Source organism: Sinohyriopsis cumingii, unplaced genomic scaffold (assembly GCF_028554795.1).
Source record: "Sinohyriopsis cumingii isolate HCF-2022 unplaced genomic scaffold, ASM2855479v2 utg000356l, whole genome shotgun sequence".
Classification (NCBI taxonomy): Eukaryota; Metazoa; Mollusca; class Bivalvia; order Unionida; family Unionidae; genus Sinohyriopsis; species Sinohyriopsis cumingii.
This window is the reverse complement of record NW_028315891.1, coordinates 547621-569545: the sequence shown is the minus strand read 5'-3', so window position 1 is coordinate 569545 and position 21925 is coordinate 547621. Positions and strand designations below refer to the sequence as shown.

Below are 21925 nucleotides of genomic sequence, written 5' to 3'. Positions count from 1 at the left end.
GAAAGAACCACCAACCTACAAGAAGCTACTGGCAAGCTTTCTCACATACCCACATTGGCTGAATCTGAGACTCGAACCCACCCAGACAGAGATGAGATGGCAATGATCCGTAACGGAAAGCGCTTTAGACCACTCGGCCACTTGGGGCCCCCACCTGGATGTTTTGAACAATAGATATAATCTATTACTTTATAGTGTCAGTGAGAGAAAGACCTGGATGTTCTGTACAATAGATATGATGTATTTACTTTACTTTATAGTGTCAGTGATAGAAGGACCAGGATGTTCTGCCATGCCTGATCCAGACAACTGTACAGCCACTTGTACTGCTGATGAATATTGCAATGATGGAAAGCTGTGTTGTACCAGCAGCTCATGTACATCCACTGTTTGCATGAGGCCAGGTAACACACAGACACATACATTTATACACATACACAAATACCACAGAATGATTCTCTGTTCTATCTGTTTGGTTACTGAATTCTACATGTTGTGAGGTAAAACAGACAAACAAACATGGTGACATGCACATATACACAGTCATGTAGTACCATTTGAAAGATACACTTTGCAATTTGTTTTTATTTTTGTTGTTGATTTTCAGTAAATAATAAGAGAAATTTAAGTGAGAACATTTTCTCTTGTCTTAAGGATCATATGTTTGCTGTTAATTAAGAGTTTCCATGTTGTGTTTACTTTTATGATACAGATGGGTGGGATCAAATAGTTTCCTTGTTTTCTTTAAAGAGCATGTGACACTCTAACATTTATAAAATCCTCAAATATCAATAAATATATTTCTAATCCAAATTTGTCTGATTGTAGATGTGGAACGATTTTGCAACACCTCTGACAACATTGCTGCAGTTTTGATGCTAGAAGATTGTGGAATACGGAAGTACATCCCTGATGGCTTGTCACTGTTCCCAGATAACCAAACTAAATGCAGGTATTGTACTGTCAGTCTGACACAACTGTTCCAAAACAGTGTGCTTGTCAAACTTTAGGGAAATTAGATTTATTTGATCCCTCAGATATTATTTAATGCTTTGCATACTTTCCTAAGCCAAAACATATGAGTATATTGTAATTATTTACTTTTTGTCTTGAGAAGTATAAAAATTAACTTTCCTTTACATTCATAATGAAATGCTAATTGGCTGTATTATCCATGATAATTAGCCAAAACCTGCATACAGCCATTACATTTCTGTGTCCTGTTTTCCTGAAAAATAAAATTGCCCATCAAACTGTCAAGTCTCTGAATGACATATTGCACTACATATTAAGTCAGTATGGCCTAAAGGCTTGTCCTGTTTCTGTCAGTCAAACCACCACACTAAACTGGAGATGGATCCATATATCCAGTTAACAATATGTAAATTTGTTAGCATAGATACAAACTATTGAAAACCGAGAATGTGTCAGTAACATCAACTGCAATCACCACTTAGGGAAATAAATAGGATGTAGCTGAGGATACACCAGAACCCATTGTAAAACTCCCAAGATCTACCTGATGTTGACAAGCATAGTTTGAAAGAAACGTATAACAGATACAGATAAACTGAATTCATTTTTTTTGAATGGGCTACTATATGACACATAAAAATAGAAGAACCATATCATGATAACATACACATAGAATTTAAGACCCACATAAGGATAATGTACACATAGAATTTAAGACCCATATAAGGATAATGTACACATAGATGTTAAGACCCATATAAGGATAATATACACATAGAATTTAAGACCCATATATGGATAATGTACACATAGAAGTTAAGACCCACATAAGGATAATGTACACATAGAATTTGAGACCCATATATGGATAATGTACACATAGAAGTTAAGACCCATATAAGGATAATGTACACATAGAATTTAAGACCCATATAAGGATAATGTACACATAGAATTTAAGACCCATATAAGGATAATGTACACCTAGAATTTAAGACACGTATAAGGATCATGTACACTTAGAATTTAAGACCCACATAAGGATAATCTACACATATAATACATGCTTACTTTATATGGATAATTGCGTACATTTGTAAACATATGAACTAGAAAAACATATACAATTATTGTTTTCTTATACAAGATTTAGAATTCAGGATATGCCAGTTGGGATAAGAAAGTTACAAGAAGTTACAAAATCAGCATAAAGAACCCAAAGATTATAAATGCACTAGGAGCCAATTTAAGTACAGAGAGCAACTAATACATCTAAAACAAAGAAATCTGGCTATAGGCACTATTAACAATGACAAAAATAATGGAGCCAAAAGCCCAATTCTAAGCAAAGCTAAAATATTAAAATGAATGTTTACAAAAATAAATTATTTGCATTACCACACTTACAAGTGCATTTATCCTTTATTGTTTTATTTTTACATCAGCATTTGACTAGCATCCTTTGATTACAGGTTCTAGAAACAATATTCTGTTCTGGATTTACAAGTTAAAATGTAGCTTTCATTTGTCATATCATTTAAACTTAAGGGGTAATCAATATTTTTCAAAATAACTGGAATATTAACCCATGACATTAACTTTCAAAAACACTTGGATAATTAACAGAAGCAAAGATTTTTAAATGGCTTTTACTTAGCAAACATTTCCTTTGTGAGAAAAAATATCACTATGAAAGTCAAACAAAATGATTATGTACTCACCACTTAATTAGGTATATTGTCTTTTGAGTATGATAGTAGAAACATGTGTAAATCAAATCTGTTTGTGGATATATCCAGTGAATACCTTGAACACATTGCCACTTAAACACATTAATTATAGATTTAACCAACCTGAACACATGGGTATATCTTCACATAATCTGAATGATTTTTAATCGATGAATCAGAAATGTTAGAAAATATTTTTTGTTGCCAAATTTTGTATGTTTTAGTTTCTCAAGAAGAGTATCTGGGATGGTTTCACCACTCAGCAGTTAAAAATAAGCAATGGTCTTATATGACTTGGACGTCTAAAATTTAGTTTTGTCGAGTAGAACATCAGTCCTTTCAAGGGACTCTTGTTTTTGACATTATACATACATCATTTGTTTATAGCCTTTTGTGATTGTTGCAGTGAAAGATTTCTTGCAAAACTTAGAATGTTACCATGATTTATAATTGCAGAAGCATGACGTGTTTTTCAATTTTTTTCTTGCTCTGTTTCAAGCTTCCTTATGAATGCTACAAAATGTCTACTCAGAGATCCCATGTTCAGAGACATCTGTAATGTTACAGAGGTTGTGAGCCACATCGCATCAGTCCCGGCCCAACTAACTTCTCTGTTGAGAGCACTCAATGTATCACAGAACTTGTTTGGAACAAATTTCAATCACTCTGTTTGTGGTAAGTTATATAATGTGTGAGAATAATTTAAACATCACTAAAATGCAGTTGAGTTATATTATAACCCAGTAGTTTTCATTGCACTGCTCATTCCTATCAAAATGGCATTCAACAAGGAATGTTACCTTACCGCATATACCCACTTACATGTCAAGTCCAACTATAAACAACATCGACCCTAATCTACCAGCACATAATGCACTGGCAGATCAGCATCTATGTTGTTTGTTCTACTGATTACCCCAAACACACTGCAAAGACCCAGAAATGGTAGCACATTATGCAACAGTAGATCTTGGTCTATGAAGTTTAAAGTTGGACTCGACCGACACACAAGTATATATGGTATGATATTACATTAAATCAGAAATATTTGTTACAAGTTACTAATGTTGTGGAATTGAACAATGATTCAATATTGAAGAAAGGAGCAAATATTGATCGACAATGAATCTACAAGGAATAATGATTTACCCCAAATAATTGTATGGTTGTATGGTTCTAATATGTTACTTTTAATTTATCTGGTGCTGTCTCAACCTTGTAAGTACAGTAAAACCTGTTTTTTGGTGGACATTCTAAAAACTGATTTATTCCGTCCTTTGTAAACAGGTACCTTGTAAGTACAGTAAAACCTGTTTTTGGTGGACATTCCAAAAACTGATTCATTCTGTCCTTTATATACAACACATATCTATTTAACACATTAACCCCTGGCGACGAGTATACTCGTCGTACTTTACACCCCTGATCTCCCGCGAGCCTCGCTAAAGTGGCTGAGTTTGCATAGCTTGTCTCCCGAGCGCCGAGTTTAAGAGGCAGTATTTAGCAAGGCCTTTCTCCCGCACGACGAGTTAACTCGGCGCAAACCATTGGTTGATTTAAAGCCATTTCCTACTAATGCAGTCAGTTTAACCAATCAAATCTTAGCTTACATAGATAGAGCGCACATTGCTCAACAGCGGGAAATTTTTTTCACTTCGATATCAGTTGATTTAGTGAAAATATTTTGATTTTAAAATGATGCAAATTGATGAGAATCAGCCTCTAGGAGCAGACTTTTTCTTGACGGATTCTGATGGATAATTTTCTGGATTTTAATCAGACGAGATTGATAGTGACATCGAAAAAGCTACTGAAAATAACAGCGGTAGTGACGAAAATGAGAATGTTGAAGAAGAAGAAGAAAATGAAAGTAGAGCTGATCGATGATCGTAAATGATAAAACACACATTGACAAGAGGCTATACCAACTTACCAAGGACCAGCAACGGATTTAGACCCTGATGCAAATGCATTTGATTTCGTGGAGCTTCTTTTTCTTTAGAATAATCGTTAAATAAATGTTTGGGAAATATACGTTGTTAACATGAGTGTTCATAGTTCAAGGTTTGTTAAGTGTTTTATTAGTTTTAAAAATTTCAGTGAGAATTCTTAGGAAGAAAGGTAAGTAAAGAGCAAGTAAAATATGCCCATTTGTGTACAGTATTCACAGGATGTTTAGTTTACAAGAGACGACAAGTGGAATTTTTGTGTACATAAAATATAATTATTTCATGTGTTGATGGTGTTAATAATTCTTTGTGAATTCATAATGGATTTTATCAATTATTCACGGCAAGAGAAGCAAATTGGCAAGTACATCATTTGTTTTCACCATCATGCATTAGTTTTATTTCTGCATGTAGCATGAAATTTATACCATTATGTTTGTAAGTTTATTGAGAACTGCCGTGCCAAATTTCAGCTGAATTAAATGAATGCAAATAAAATAATAACAATTTTATTGTAAGTAGCCCCCTGTATAAAAATCTGCAATCCAATTGCTGTCAGCTAGTCTCAGGGATACAGGCACTGGAAAGGCTAACACTGCTCTAGGTGATCTCTGCAAGTATGCTTCAGGGGACTGCCTATCTGTTTGGCTCAGGGGTTAATGTGTTAATACTAAACAGTCATAAATGAATGGAAGGTTCAGTAAAATTCTGCTAAGAGCATTGTGTTTCATGCAAAGTGGATTTTAAAAAGAAAATACAATATTATCAGACATATGCAGACACAATCACAAAGTAAATAATCCTCTGTAACAAACACACCCACTTTGAAGACCTTGTTGGAGATGAGTTTGCAAAGTTTTTAGCAGACATGAATTTACCAATTCCTCATTGCAGATCATTGTATTAAAATGGTTAAAATATTTTTCCAGACTTGTAGATCATACACAAATTTTCATGCTAGTATACAAAGACAATACACATGTTCTCTCATGCCACTGAGACAGGAAAGTTGAAATTTCATGTAGGAGCCTGAAGTTCCACTTCAGAAAAAATTGGCTCTTGTTGGATTCTAGAAAACCAATCAGAGATAAGAGGACATCAGAAATTTCCATGAATTTCAAATGGCTGCTGCTATCTTTGCTGACAGAAGCATGATATGTAGACAAACAGATGAATTTTATAAGATTAAATATATCTCAAGAGCTTGCCAGTAATTGTGAGTTTTTTTAAATAAGCAACAAAGAAAAAGCAAACCAAAATAGCTTACTCAGCAATACAGTTAATTGCCAATTGTGAAGTCCATCACTGAGATATATCTATTTAAAGCACTGTAACCATGAACTCGCTGTTCGGATATATAAGTAAGCAAGAATGTTGCTGTATATAATTTTATACTTTAGAAAAGAAGAATAAGAACTAAATATTGATTTTGGGATCTTTAAATATCAATGTGCATTTTTATTCCAAGGCAGACACATTGAGATACTGTGGACTTGTTCTGTTGATAGCACATTGTGCAGTGTAGTAAGAGACATGTCTACTGGATTTTAGTTCAGCCATATGCACCATGAGTTTAAGTAGTCCTCAGACATATTTTTGAATGATTTAACTTGTCAAAAATAGTTTTGTATAATTTAACTCTACATTTCTCAGATATATTGTGATATAATTCAGCTCAACATTCCTCAAACATATCTTGGTACAGTTTGATAACAAATTTTTCTTATCTATGATATTCCTTTAAATATCATAACTGATCAGACATATTTAGATACAATTTCACATAGAACTTTTCTTATTGATGGAAAGAGGCCTTTACTATCCTGTTTGATTGAATACCTTTATGCAGTGCTATGGCCCACTGAGCTGTGCCATTTCTTTTATACCTCTGCTGTACTGTATGGAGAGAGTATAAAGTTACATACCCTGTCTGCAACTTTTGTCATAAGTATTATTTCTGCTTAGTAACTTTTGAAAGACTTGATTCTAAACTGAGCAAAAGGATTAATATATATCAGTCCTGGCCTGACTATTTCATTGGTAAGTTGGTCCTGGCATCTTTGCCTTAGTTTTATAGCATATTTGTGGGGACATCCATATCGTCTAAATACAATTTTAGTTTTCTAATTTTTAATTGGCAACACTTTGTACTTTGATGTTATAACTTATGAAATAAATATATGAATGTACATGCGAGAAACAATATCATTTTGTCTTTGCCTATTAATGCCTACTGATTCTTCTCAATAATTGAGAGACAGACATTTTATTCTCACTTTCCTTTTCACTGCCTTTTTTCAGCTTCCTATCGTAACATGACTGGTAACATAACTGGTAAGTAGTTCATTCTGTCCTATCCTGTGTTATACATATATATATATATATATATATATATATATATATATATATATATATATATATATAGCACCATTTCAAAACTGAAACACAATTTTATGCAGTGAATGCATTATAGATTTCTTTTTCAGACTGAACATGAATTGGATCATAAGTTTTCTGTGGATGGCAAAGGTTAATTTTTAGAGTCTGTTCAGTTCTGTTAGAACATTTTGTAAGATTGTTATTAATAAGTGACACAGATCAAGATGGGTTGACTGTTTTATTGGTGATCATAAAACTTTACCTTTGGGCTTGGACTGAAATGTTTGTCAGTTACATGTTTTGTAATTTCAAGAACGTATGTCACGTTGTTTTCAGTTATTTATTGATCTTTTAAAAATGTGGAATAGAATACTTTGTTTGATTGATATTCTATTTGATAGCTTTTGAAGAAAAAACTGATTACTTTGAGAGGAAACCTGTCAATCTTGAGAGTATAATACTAATAATAAAGCAGCAAATATGGAACCAAAAATAACATGTTTTCCAATACATTTGATGATAAGGTATATTCAAGTTGTCTTTTTTGTCACAACCTTTTATATCAAGATTGAATGCTTTTGTATTAAATTTTACATATATATTGCCACCACTATAATTTTGGGAAAAATTGTCCAGTACAAGACTTTAGATTTTCAGGATTTCTATAGTTACAGTTATTGATATTCTGGTGTTCTCTTATTTCATTCTTTTTCTCCAATTTCACTAAAATTATGGCTCCATCCAATCAGAAACTTGTACAAAATTTAGTCCAGTCTGGTGCTGTCATTCTGATTATCCAATCAGAAGCTTGTACAAACATTAGATCAGTTAAGTGCTGTGATTCTGAATATCCAATCAGAAACTTGTACAAACTTTACATTTAGTCAAGTGCTGTGATTCTGAATATCCAATCAGAAGCTTGTACAAAATTTAGCCCAGTTAAGTACTGTGATTCTGAATATCCAATCAGAAACTTGTACAAACTTTACATTTAGTCAAGTGCTGTCATTCTGATTATCCCATCAGAAGCTTGTACAAACATTAGATCAGTCAAGTGCTGTGATTCTCAATATCCAATCAGAAGCTTGTACAAACTTTAGATCAGTCGAGTACTATGATTCTGAATATTCCGTTGAAATATCTCATTGTGACAACCCAATCTGCTGCCTTCATTTTGACCTATCCAGTCAGAAAATGCATTGCTCTAATCCATCGGATTATTCTGTTGAATCCATGTGATTAGATTTAATTGTGTAATATTTGTTTATAAATCTTTACAGACTAGAAGAGTTTTGTAATCTTACTCAAGCAATATGTGATATATGAATGATGATGATAAAATATGAATAAAAAAGCTTGACTTAATAATTTTGTTTTATTTTCCTTTTATAAGTTTACCGATACTCTGGAGTCCTGACCCTGGAAAGAGCGTTTCAGCCAGAGTTACTGAACAGATCTAGCCCTCAGTTCGGGGACCTGGAAAGGGAGATCATCAGAGAGGTAAGATGGTTTTACCTCTAAGGAAGTGGTTGTACGTAATAAACATTAACCAGGTATTCAACCCTTGTAATGCAACTACAGAATGAGATAAGAATTATTTTAATTAAAATGGCAAGCCCTGAAAAATCAATAGTTTGATATTCAAATCTTATTGCTTAGTCTGTATTGTAGAACTCTATTGACTAACTTCAGTGAATGTAGAAAAAATAAAATTAGCTATTGGTTACAAGAATAATCTCTGTTTACTTGTAAGCATTCCCAGATGGAACAGTGCCTCTACCATGTTTGTAAATTCTAATGTATTTAGTTTGTAATGAATTAAAGAAAAAGTATGTGGTGAGAATATCGAATAGTAAGAATTGTATCTTGAAATCTCTCTGTGGAACTGTTGTATTCATTTTAATTTTGAGACTGAGATAGAGATTGATGGAACAAAGTACTCTTTAAATATTTTACATAATTTTGTTCTTGTCAGTGATATATACATAGTCAGTAGTTGTATATATGTCTTTATACTTGTACATTAGGCAGCTATAATTTTTTGTGTATAAAGTACATTTATGTTTTGATTTAGATGTATGGACCATGCAGTCAGAAATAAAGGATTGTTATCTTGTCCAATATTTTATCTTATAACTAACTTAGAGACTTAGTAAATATCGTATTTTATATGACAATAATTTGTATTTTTTCAAAGAAAGCATTAAAGCTGAAGCTACTGGACTTATTTACTACTTCCTCCAGTAGACAACTTAATTGGAGTCAATAACATTTACAGTAACAGAAGGAAGTTTGGAGCACTTAGAGTGTCCTTGGGCGGGACAGGACAAACATTTATGACCAAAGACCAGTGTTCTCGAGGTTCTTCTTGTGGTAACATCTAAAAGTGGTTTTGAAAACCATCAAGAACCCTGTTCTGAGGCTGAGAACTAACACCACATCTAGACAGAAGCAGAGAAAAATAAAAATGGCAGAACATGACAGATATTGATCTGTTCTGTTCTTTTGTTGGAAACAGTGCTGAACATTTTGGGTGAAATCCTGGAAAATGTTTCCTAAAAGATGGCCTTAGTTATAGAAAGTAGCCACAGAAAAATGACCAAGGAAATATTATTTTAAAAGAGTAGTGGTTTAAGTTGGTTGATTTGTCTTTAATAATAAATAGTAGAGGAGAAAAGGTAATAAAGAGGAATGTAATTCAGAATTAGTGTAAGTATTGTTGTAGATGCAGTTTTCTTTCATATTTGTTGCTTTCACAACTGACATTGCTGAGACTTACAACTTTTCTTTCCATTTCTTTCTTCACAGCTGAACAGGACATTTTACAGTGGAAATCTGAACAGAACCTATCTCAACAGCAGTGTCCAAGGCTTCCGGTCAGTAATTTACATGCTCTCTACTCTCTTCAATGCATTTATTTTTAATGTATTTTATTATTTCTTCTTAAACCCCTGCATGATTAGGTTTGCAGAATATTCCTACTGGGCCAGCATGCATGTTGTAGGAGGTAACTAATGTAACAGAAGAAATGGTGGTTTATTGGTAATTAGACTTGTGATCAGAATGGTGAAATCCTACTATTAAATCAGTCTGTGTTGGCAATCATGGTGTATCCTTGGGCAAATGACTTTACTTGAATTGATTTGACATCTACATGTGTTACTGTGATGTAAAACTACAAAACCAGATGAAACCTTGTCTTCCAAAATGAAAGATAGAAACATTCTCATTAGAAGTATTTAGCTTCATACTGCAGAAAAAAGTACCTAAGCTTGCATAATTGATAATTACAACAATAGTATCATGTTCCACTTGATATCAGTGTCCATTATAAATAAAAAGTGTAAAGTTATAGGCAGTCATGCCAAATTTCAAATGTGGTATCATTAAGTCCATAATTCCTATGTGTTTTCTAATCTGTCCTTCACATGACTGAAAGCATAAAGCATTCTAAACTTTATAAATCTACTTGTTATCAGCTATATATTTCATTTTGCCACTCACTTATCTGTATCCTGTGTCTTACTTTATATGTCTCCAACACACACATCTATCATCACCTAGCTGTTTCTTTTTGCCACTCACTTATCTATGTGCTGGGTCTTTATGTGTCTCCAACACACACACACACACACACACACACACTCCCCTATGATCAACTAGCTGTATCTTTTTGCCACTCACTTATCTATGTGCTGAGTCTATATTTGCCTCCAATACACACACACAGACACACCTATCATCAACTAGCTATTTCGTTTTGCCACTCACTTATCTATATGCAGTGTCTTACTTTATTTGTCTCCAACACACAGACACACACACACACACCTATCATCAACTAGCTATTAATTTTGTCACTGACTTATCTATGTGCTGGATCTTACTTTATGTGTCTCCACCACACACACACACCTATCATCAACTACCTGTTTCTTTTTGCCACTCACTTATCTGTCACCTAGATGTTTCTTTTTATGTTTCCAAGACATACTTTTCAAGTAGTTTTTTCTTTTTGCTTTAATTGTCTCTAATTAGTCACACCTGTCATCAACTAGCTATTTCATCTTGCCGCTCACCTGTCCATCTGCAGGGTCTTAGTTTAAATGTTTCTAAACACTCACAAACCAAATCATAAAAGCCTGTCAAATAATTACATTCCATAATTCAAAGTTTTAATTTTTTAATTACAAAAATGTAATAATGAAAATAGCATAATCAACAATAACAATAATGCTTGGAATAATAATGATTGTTACTGATGGCAACCTTTGTTTCAGGAATGGCAGTGTCATTGTTTACTTTGAATTGGCTTTCTCAGCTAACATCTCGATAAATGATGTACTCAGTACATTAATTGTGGGCCTGTTGACAAGTAATTCTAGTATAGCAGGAGAGATTCGTCCAAATAGTCCCAGGATTCTCAATCAAACAGGTGAGACTGATAGAAAATATACAGTAAAATAAGTCATCTACCTACATTTTAGATAGTCTGAGTTAATAATAAGAGATAGAATGAATTTACCATTACTTGATCGGTACCAGTGCTTGTGGATTTCATGGTGAGTGGTGAATACAAATAGAATTTAAATACTTAATAAAAATTTACCCTTCTGTTAAAATGACAAGAATCAATTTTTTCAATTGATGAATTTAGGTCAATAACAACATAAAATGTCAATTTTTAAACACCATGACCATTGGTACATTTGAAGTTGTATGAATTTACTTTTCACTATAACCTTGCTAATGGACATCTTTAAAAATATGTATGTATGAGACCGTTTCTGACAAATGAACCTCAGTGGTATGAAAAAAAAGTGCTTAAAATGTTTATGGATATCGGTAAGACCCTTTTTAAAAGAGACCAGTTTCCAAATGTTTCCTATCATTTATATAATCCTTCCTTAATATTCAATATGTATTGAAAAGAGTAACATTTTGTGAAGTACCTATGCTTTTAATGTAGTAAATTCATCATTCATGACAGTTGTTGTTGTTTTGGGGTTTAACGCCATTTTTCAGCACATGATACGCAATGCATGACGACCAGTAATAATGGTGGAGGAAGAACCGGGGTCCTGAACCAGTGACCCACAAGAAGCAACTGGCAAGCTTTCTCACATACTCACATTGGCCAAATCCTAGACTCAAGCCCACACAGACAGAGGTGAGATGGCAGTGATCCGAAATAGAGAATGCTTTAGACCACTCGGCCACTCCGGGTTATTTGAAGCAATACTTCAGAGGAATCACAAATTTAAAAACTAGGGTTCCCTGTCAATCAATGGGTTGACACTTTCTATATATTTGGACTAAATTTATTACTTCAGGCTGTGATGTACAGGCTATCTTTTGTAAAGTGTATATAGCTAAATCGAACTAGATCAAAATTTTGACAGAAGACAAACTATGGTTAAAACCAGATTTTCACTGGTATATTTGGGTGATGATTAAATTCTTTTCTTTAAATTTAAAATTAGAGATTTTCAGTAAACAATAAGAGAAATTTAAGTCAGACATTTTCTCTCATATTAAGGATCTTATGTTTGCTGTTAATTAAAAGTTTCCTTGTTGTGTTTTGCTTGTATGATACAGATGAGTTGCATCAAATAGTTCCCTTGTTTTCTTTAAAGAGCATGTGACACTCTACTCTAACATTTACAAAATCCTCAAATATTAATAAATATATTTCTAATCCAAATTTGTCTGATTGTAGATGTGGAAGGATTTTGCAACACCTCTGACAACATTGCTGCAGTTTTGAAGCTAGAAGAATGTGGAATACGGAAGTACATCCCTGATGGCTTGTCACCATTCCCAGATAACCAAACTAAATGCAGGTATTGTACAGCCAATCTGAAACAACTGTTCCAAAACAGTGTGCTGGTCAAACTTCAGGGAAATTAGAGTTATTTGATCCCTCAGATATTATTTAATGCTTTGCATTCTTTCCTAAGCCAAAACTTGTGAGTATATTGTAATTATTTACTTTTTGTCATGAGAAGTATAAAAATTAACTTTCCTTTACATTCATAATTAGATGCTAATTGGATGTATCATCCATGATAATTAACCAAAACCTGCATACAGCTGTTACATTTCTGTGTCCTGTTTTCCTGAAAAATAAAATTGCCCATCAAACTGTCAAATCTCTGAATGACATATTGCACTACATGTTAAGTCTGTATGTCCTAAAGGCTTGTCCTGTTTCTGTCAGTCAAACCACCACACTAAACTAGAGATGGATCCATATATCCAGTTAACAATATGTAAGTTTGTTGGCATAGATACTAACTATTGAAAACCCACAATGTGTCAGTAACATCAACTGCAATCACCACTTAGGGAAACAAACAGGATGTAGATGAGGATACATCAGTACCCACTGTAAACCTCCCAAGATCTATCTGATGTTGACAAGCATCAGTTTGCAAGAAAAGTATAACAGATACAGATAAACTGAATTCATGTTTTTGAATGGGCTTCTATATGACACATAGAAATATAAGAACCATATCATGATAACATACACATAGAATTTAAGACCCATATAAGGATAATGTACACATAGAATTTAAGACCCACACAAGGATAATGTACACATAGAATTTAAGACCTACATAAGGATATTGAACACACAGAATTTAAGACCCACATAAGGATAATGTACACATAGAATTTAAGCCCCATATAAGGCTAATGAACACACAGAATTTAAGACCCACATAAGGATAATGTACACATAGAATTTAAGACCCACATAAGGATAATGAACACATAGAATTTAAGACCCACATAAGGATAATGAACACATAGAATTTAAGACCCACATAAGGATAATGTACACATAGAATTTAAGACCCGCATAAGGATAATGAACACACAGAATGTAAGACCCACATAAGGATAATGTACACATAGAATTTAAGACCCATATAAGGATAATGAACACATAGAATTTAAGACCCACATAAGGATAATGTACACATAGAATTTAAGACCCACATAAGGCTAATGAACACACAGAATTTAAGACCCACATAAGGATAATGTACATATAGAATTTAAGACCCACATAAGGATAATGAACACATAGAATTTATGCTTCGGGTAGATGGGACTCATAAACCTTGGATGGTAGCTCATCTAGGAGAAGGAAAACTCCGATTCCAAACCTCTGCTGCCTTGTGGCTATAGCCACGCATGGGAAAGGCTAAGGGAGTAAACCCCGACAGAAAATCCGGAGATGGAGTCCCTAAGGCGGTATGACATTGACTTCAACGTCATTCCGGCAACTCCTGTGATGCCGTTGGTGCCAAGCTGTATCGGCATTCGTCGTTCCCTTGGGCACACCAGCTGCGTGGAGAGGGGGGATCTGCTGCATGGGCAACAGCTGATTCTCCATACCACCCTGCCCAGGCTTCATAGCTCCACTGGAGAGGACATTCCAGCGTTGTTGTACGGCGTCGGCACAACACGAGAAGTAGCAGCTTACTGGTTCTAAGTCAAAGCTCGATTGGCGTAGAGCTTGGCGCCAGGGGTTACTTCTGACGGTGGGAGAGATCATCAGGTCTCACTGGACAGCTACCGCCCGCCTCAAGCTGGGCAGCCCCCAGTCAGTAAGGTGCTGCCTGCCATGGCCTGCCTGCTTCACCATCTCGTCAAGTGGGCTCAAAACTCTGCACCAGGAAAGACTAAAAGAAGAAATAAAACGACTCCAACTCTTCGTTTTGCAACCTGGAACATCAGGACCATGTGTCCTGGATTGACCACTGACCTACAGCAGATCGACGATGCACGGAAGACTGCCGTCATTGACAGAGAACTCTCCCGACTGAACATCGACATTGCCTGCCTCCAGGAGACCCGACTGACTGACAGCGGCACCATCAGGGAAGCCAATTACACATTCTTTTGGCAGGGGAAGCCCTTGGATGAACCTAGGCAGCATGGTGTAGGCTTTGCCGTCAAGAACACGCTAATTGCCTTCATTGAACCTCCATCATCAGGTACTGAGAGAATCCTTGCCCTCCGGCTGTCAACATCCTTAGGCCCGGTCAACATCTTCAGTGTGTACGCCCCAACCCTCTACTCCACCTACGAGGAGAAAGACAAGTTTTATGAGGCTCTGGATCAGGCAATATCCAGTATCCCCAACAATGAAAGCTTTTACTTACTAGGAGACTTCAATGCTAGAGTGGGAGCTGACCATGAGGCCTGGTCCACCTGTCTCAGCTTTTACGGAAGGGGCAAGATCAACGAGAATGGTCAGCGACTGCTGGAGATGTGCTGCTCCCACAGCCTATGTGTGACAAACACTTTCTTCAAATGCAAGGAGATCCACCAGGTGTCGTGGAGACACCCACATGCACGCCACTGGCACCAGCTAGACCTCGTCATCACCAGGCGTGCAGAACTGACCAGTGTCCTCCTTACCCGCAGCTACCACAGTGCCGATTGTGACACGGACCATTCCCTCGTGGCCAGCAAGGTGCGAATATTACCCAAGAAGCTGCACCACGCCAAGAAGAAGGGTCACCCACGTATCAACACCTGCTGTGCAAGCAACCCAGAGAAAACACAGCAGTTCATGAGCAAACTGAAGGAAGCCCTCACCAAAGTGATACCTGATGACACCATTGATTCCAAGTGGTCCCATATCCGTGACTCTGTGTACAATTCAGCCATCACAGCTTACGGGAAGAGGGAGCGAAAGAATGTCGACTGGTATGAGGCAAATTGGGAGGAGATGGAGCCCGTGACTGAGGCAAAGAGGAAAGCCCTCCTGGCATACAAGGCTGCACCTAGCCCCAGAACACTACAAGCCCTCAGGATTGCAAGGAATAACGCCCAGAAGACTGCCCACTGCTGTGCCAACACCTACTGGCTGAACCTTTGCAACAGTATACAGACAGCTGCTGACACCGGGGATACAAGAGGAATGTATGAGGGTATCAAAAAGGCGACAGGCCCCCCCAGCTACAAGACCGCCCCCCTCAAGTCCAAGACGGGCGAAGTCATCACAGACCAGGGGAAACAACTGCAGCGATGGGTTGAGCACTATCTCGAGCTATATGCAACCCAAAACAATGTCACTGGAACTGCCCTGGATGCCATTCCAGACCTGCCTGTCACGGAGGAGCTAGACACACAGCCCACCCTGGAAGAGCTCGGAAAAACCATCGATTGCCTTGCCTGTGGGAAGGCTCCTGGAAGCGACGGCATTCCGCCTGAAGTCCTCAAGAGCGGAAAACCAGCACTGCTCCAGCCCCTACACACGCTCCTCTGCCTTTGCTGGGAACAGGGATACATCCCACAGGACATGCATGACGCCAACATCGTCACTTTGTACAAAAACAAAGGAGACCGTAGCGACTGCAACAACTATCGGGGCATCTCCCTCCTCAGCATCGTTGGAAAGGCCTTCGCCCGTGTTGCCTTGGCACGCTTGCAGATCCTAGCCTCCCGCGTCTACCCAGAATCCCAGTGTGGATTTCGAGCCGACAGGTCAACTGTAGACATGATCTTCTCACTACGTCAGCTGCAGGAGAAGTGTTGCGAGCAGCGGATGCCCCTCTACATTGCCTTCATAGACCTGACGAAGGCGTTTGACATGGTTAGTCGGAGTGGACTCTTCAGACTCCTGCAGAAGATCGGCTGCCCCCCACGTCTGCTTGCTGTCATTATGTTGTTCCATGAGAACATGCACAGCACAGTGTGCTTCAATGGCGCAACATCTGAAGCATTCCCAATCATTAGCGGAGTCAAACAAGGCTGTGTCCTCGCACCGACGCTCTTTGCCATCTTCTTCTCCATGCTTCTCCAGTACGCATTCAAGGACTGCAGCGAGGGAGTGTACATCCATACCAGGGCTGACGGCAAGCTGTTCAACATCACCCGTCTCTGTGCTAAGACTAAAGTCACAGAGGTACTCATCTGTGAATTGCTCTTTGCCGACGATGCAGCCTTGACATCACACACGGAAGATGGACTTCAGCAGCTGGTATGCTGCCTCTCCCATGCATGTAAGGAATTTGGACTGACCATCAGTTTGAAGAAAACAAATGTCATGGCACAGGACACAGACTCCCCTCCCTCTGTCTCCATCGATGGGTACAATTTGGAAGTTGTCGAGAACTTCACATACCTCGGGTCTAACATCTCCAGCTCACTCTCCATTGATTCTGAGGTGGGTGGCAGGATTGCCAAGGCAGCAGCAGTGATGGCCAGACTTAACCAGAGGGTCTGGAACAACCCCAACCTCACAGAGAAGACCAAACTGTGTGTCTACCAAGCGTGCGTGCTCAGCTGACTTCTCTACAGCAGCGAAACATGGACCAACTATGCAAGACACGAGAGGAAACTCAACAGCTTCCACCTGAGATGTCTGCAGCGCATTCTGCACACCCAGTGGCAGGACAAAGTACCCAACACAGAGGTTCTAGAACGCGCCAACATGAACAGCATGTTCTCCATCCTCAGCGAGAGGCGCCTTCACTGGCTCGGCCATGTCAAGAGAATGGATCCAGGTCGCATTCCCAAGGACCTGTTATATGGGGAGTTAGCAGAAGGTGCACGACCAACTGGACGACCACATCTGCCCTACAAAGATGTTTGCAAGAAGGATATGAAGACAGCAAGCATCAATGTCAACGACTGGGAGAACTGTGCAAACAACCATTCCAGCTGGTGTCTACCTGTCAGGCAGGGAGTTCAAAATGCAGAGGAAAAGAGAAGAATAAAGCAAGCTGAAAAGAGAGCTAAAAAGAAGGATAAGCAAAAGCGTACTTTGGAGCTATGCCATCGTCTCTCGTAGAAGGACGGATGCCAAGAAGAGAATTTAAGACCCACATAAGGATAATGAACACACAGAATTTAAGGCCCACATAAGGGTAATGTACACAAATAATTTAAGACCCACATAAGGATAATGTACACATAGAATACATGCTTATTATATATGGATAATTGCATACACTTGTAAACATATGAACTAGAAAAACATATACAATTATTGTTTTTTAAATGCATTATTTAGAATTCAGGATATGCCAGTTGGGATAAGAAAGTTGCAGGAAGTTACAAATTTTGTATGTTTTAGTTTCTCAAGAAGAGTATCTGGGATGGTTTCACCACTCGGCAGTTAAAGATAAGCAATGGTCTTATATAACTTGGACATCTAAAATTTAGTTTTGTCGAGTAGAACATCAGTCCTTTCAAGGGACTCTTGTTTTTGACATTATACATACATCATTTGTTTATAGCCTTTTGTGATTGTTGCAGTGAAAGATTTCTTGCAAAACTTAGAATGTTACCATGATTTATAATTGCAGAAGCATGACGTGTTTTTCAATTTTTTTCTTGCTCTGTTTCAAGCTTCCTTATGAATGCTACACAATGTCTACTCAGAGATCCCATGTTCAGAGACATCTGTAATGTTACAGAGGTTGTGAGCCACATCGCATCAGTCCCAGCCCAACTAACTTCTCTGTTGAGAGCACTCAATGTATCACAGAACTTGTTTGGAACAAATTTCAATCACTCTGTTTGTGGTAAGTTATATAATGTGTGAGAATAATTTAAACATCACTAAAATGCAGTTGAGTTATATTATAACCCAGTAGTTTTCATTGCACTGCTCATTTCTATCAAAATGGCCTTCAACAAGGAATGTTACCTTACCGCATATACCCACTTACATGTCAAGTCCAACTATAAACAACATCGACCCTAATCTACCAGCACATAATGCACTGGCAGATCAGCATCTATGTTGTTTGTTCTACTGATTACCCCAAACACACTGCAAAGACCCAGAATGCTGGCACATTATATGACTGTAGATCTTGGTCTATGCAGTTTACAGTTGCACTCAACCTACACACAAGTATATATGGTATGATACTGCATTAAATCAGAAATATTTGTTACAAGTTCCTAATGTTGTCGAATTGAACAATGATTCAATATTGAAGAAAGGAGCAAATATTGATCAACAATGAAGCTACAAGGAATAATGATTTACCCCAAATAATTGTATGGTTCTAATACATTACTTTTAATTTATCTGGTGCTGTCTCAACCTTGTAAGTACAGTAAAACCTGTTTTGGGTGGACATTCTAAATACTTTAATACTAAACAGTCGTACATGAATGGAAGGTTTAGTAAAATTCTGCTAAGAGCATTGTGTTTCATGCAAAGTGGATTTTAAGAAGAAAATACAATATTATCAGACATATGCAGACACAATCACAAAGTAAATAATCCTCTGTAACAAACACACCCACTTTGAAGACCTTGTTGGAGATGGGTTTGTAAAGTTTTTAGCAGACATGAATTTACCAATTCCTCGATGCAGATCATTGTATTAAAATGGTTAAAATATTTTTCCAGACTTGTAGATCATACACAAATTTTCATGCCAGCATACAAAGACAATACACATGTTCTCTCATGCCACTGAGACAGGAAAGTTGAAATTTCGTGTAGGAGCCTGAAGTTTCACTTCAGTAAAAATAGGCTTTTGTTGGATTCTAGAAAACCAATCAGAGATAAGAGGACATCAGAAATTCCCATGAATTTCAAATGGCTGCTGCTATCTTTGCTGACAGAAGCATGATATCTAGACAAACAGATGAATTTTATAAGATTAAATATATCTCAAGTGCTTGCCAGCAATTGTGAGTTGTTTTAAATAAACAACAAAGAAAGAAACAAAACAAAATAGCTTACTCAGCAATACAATTAATTGCCAATCATGAAATCCATCACCGAGTAATATGTATTTAAAGCATTTAACCACGAACTCGCTGTTTGGATATATAAGTAAGCAAGAATGTTGCTGTATATAATTTTATACTTTAGAAAAGAAGAATAAACACTAAATATTGATTTTGGGATCTTTAAATATCAATGTGCATTTTTATTCCAAGGCAGACACATTGAGATACTGTGGACTTGTTCTGTTGATAGCACATTGTGCAGTGTAGTAAGAGACATGTCTACTGGATTTTAGTTCAGCCATATGCACCATGAGTTTAAGTAGTCCTCAGACATATCCTTGAATGATTTAACTTGGCAAAAATAGTTTTGTATAATTTAACTCTACATTTCTCAGATATATTGTGATATAATTCAGCTCAACATTCCTCAAACATATCTTGGTACAGTTTGAAAACAAATTTTTCTTGTCTATGATATTCCTTTAAATACAAATGATCAGACATATTTAGATACAATTTCACATAGAACTTTTCTTATTGATGGAAAGAGGCCTTTACTATCCTGTTTGATTGAATACCTTTATGCAGTGCTATGGCCCACTGAGCTGTATCATTTCTTTTATACCTCTGCTGTACTGTATGGAGAGAGTATAAAGTTACATACCCTGTCTGCAACTTTTGTCATAAGTATTCTTTCTGCTTAGTAACTTTTCAAAGACTTGATTCTAAACTGAGCAAAAGGATTAATATGTATCAGTCCTGGCCTGACTATTTCATTGGTAAGTTGGTCCTGGCATCTTTGCCTTAGTTTTATAGCATATTTGTGGGGACATCCATATCGTCTAAATACAATTTTAGTTTTCTAATTTTTAATTGGCAACACTTTGTACTTTGATGTTATAACTTATGAAATAAATATATGAATGTACAAGAAGGATAAGCAAAAGCATCGTCTCTTGTAGATGGACGGATGCCAAGATATGAATGTACATTCGAGAAACAATATCATTTTGTCTTTGCCTATTAATGCCTACTGACTCTTCTCAATAATTGAGAGACAGACATTTTATTCTCACTTACCTTTTCACTGCCTTTTTTCAGCTTCCTATCATAACATGACTGGTAACATAACTGGTAAGTAGTTCATTCTGTCCTTTCCTGTGTTATACATACATATATATATATATATAGCACCATTTCAAAACTGAAACACAATTTTATGCAGTGAATGCATTATAGATTTCTTTTTCAGACTGAACATGAATTGGATCATAAGTTTTCTGTGGATGGCAAAGGTTAATTTTTAGAGTCTGTTCAGTTCTGTTAGAACATTTTGTAAGATTGTTATTAATAAGTGACACAGATCAAGATGGGTTGACTGTTTTATTGGTGATCATAAAACTTTACCTTTGGGCTTGGACTGAAATGTTTGTCAGTTACATGTTTTGTAATTTCAAGAACGTATGTCACGTTGTTTTCAGTTATTTATTGATCTTTTAAAAATGTGGAATAGAATACTTTGTTTGATTGATATTCTATTTGATAGCTTTTGAAGAAAAAACTGATTACTTTGAGAGGAAACCTGTCAATCTTGAGAGTATAATACTAATAATAAAGCAGCAAATATGGAACCAAAAATAACATGTTTTCCAATACATTTGATGATAAGGTATATTCAAGTTGTCTTTTTTGTCACAACCTTTTATATCAAGATTGAATGCTTTTGTATTAAATTTTACATATATATTGCCACCACTATAATTTTGGTAAAAATTGTCCAGTACAAGACTTTAGATTTTCAGGATTTCTATAGTTACAGTTATTGATATTCTGGTGTTCTCTTATTTCATTCTTTTTCTCCAATTTCACTAAAATTATGGCTCCATCCAATCAGAAACTTGTACAAAATTTAGTCCAGTCTGGTGCTGTCATTCTGATTATCCAATCAGAAGCTTGTACAAACATTAGATCAGTTAAGTGCTGTGATTCTGAATATCCAATCAGAAACTTGTACAAACTTTACATTTAGTCAAGTGCTGTGATTCTGAATATCCAATCAGAAGCTTGTACAAAATTTAGCCCAGTTAAGTACTGTGATTCTGAATATCCAATCAGAAACTTGTACAAACTTTACATTTAGTCAAGTGCTGTCATTCTGATTATCCC

At 36.5% G+C, this 21925-nt stretch overlaps 1 protein-coding gene across 1 annotated transcript in view; it reads left to right on the top strand.

The window, feature by feature from the left end:
- Positions 1 to 260: 260 nt before the first annotated feature.
- The window catches only part of LOC149774286 (uncharacterized), a gene marked incomplete at its 5' end in the record, with an annotated part of 90347 nt that continues 68682 nt past the window's right edge, over positions 261 to 21925 (top strand). The window contains 10 exons of the mRNA XM_089945508.1: positions 261 to 404; positions 829 to 952; positions 3205 to 3380; positions 6956 to 6988; positions 8427 to 8533; positions 9842 to 9909; positions 11314 to 11468; positions 12753 to 12876; positions 18413 to 18588; positions 21306 to 21356. Coding sequence (XP_089801634.1) covers positions 261 to 404; positions 829 to 952; positions 3205 to 3380; positions 6956 to 6988; positions 8427 to 8533; positions 9842 to 9909; positions 11314 to 11468; positions 12753 to 12876; positions 18413 to 18588; positions 21306 to 21356 — 1158 coding nt within the window. The remainder of the gene's footprint in view (positions 405 to 828; positions 953 to 3204; positions 3381 to 6955; positions 6989 to 8426; positions 8534 to 9841; positions 9910 to 11313; positions 11469 to 12752; positions 12877 to 18412; positions 18589 to 21305; positions 21357 to 21925) is intronic.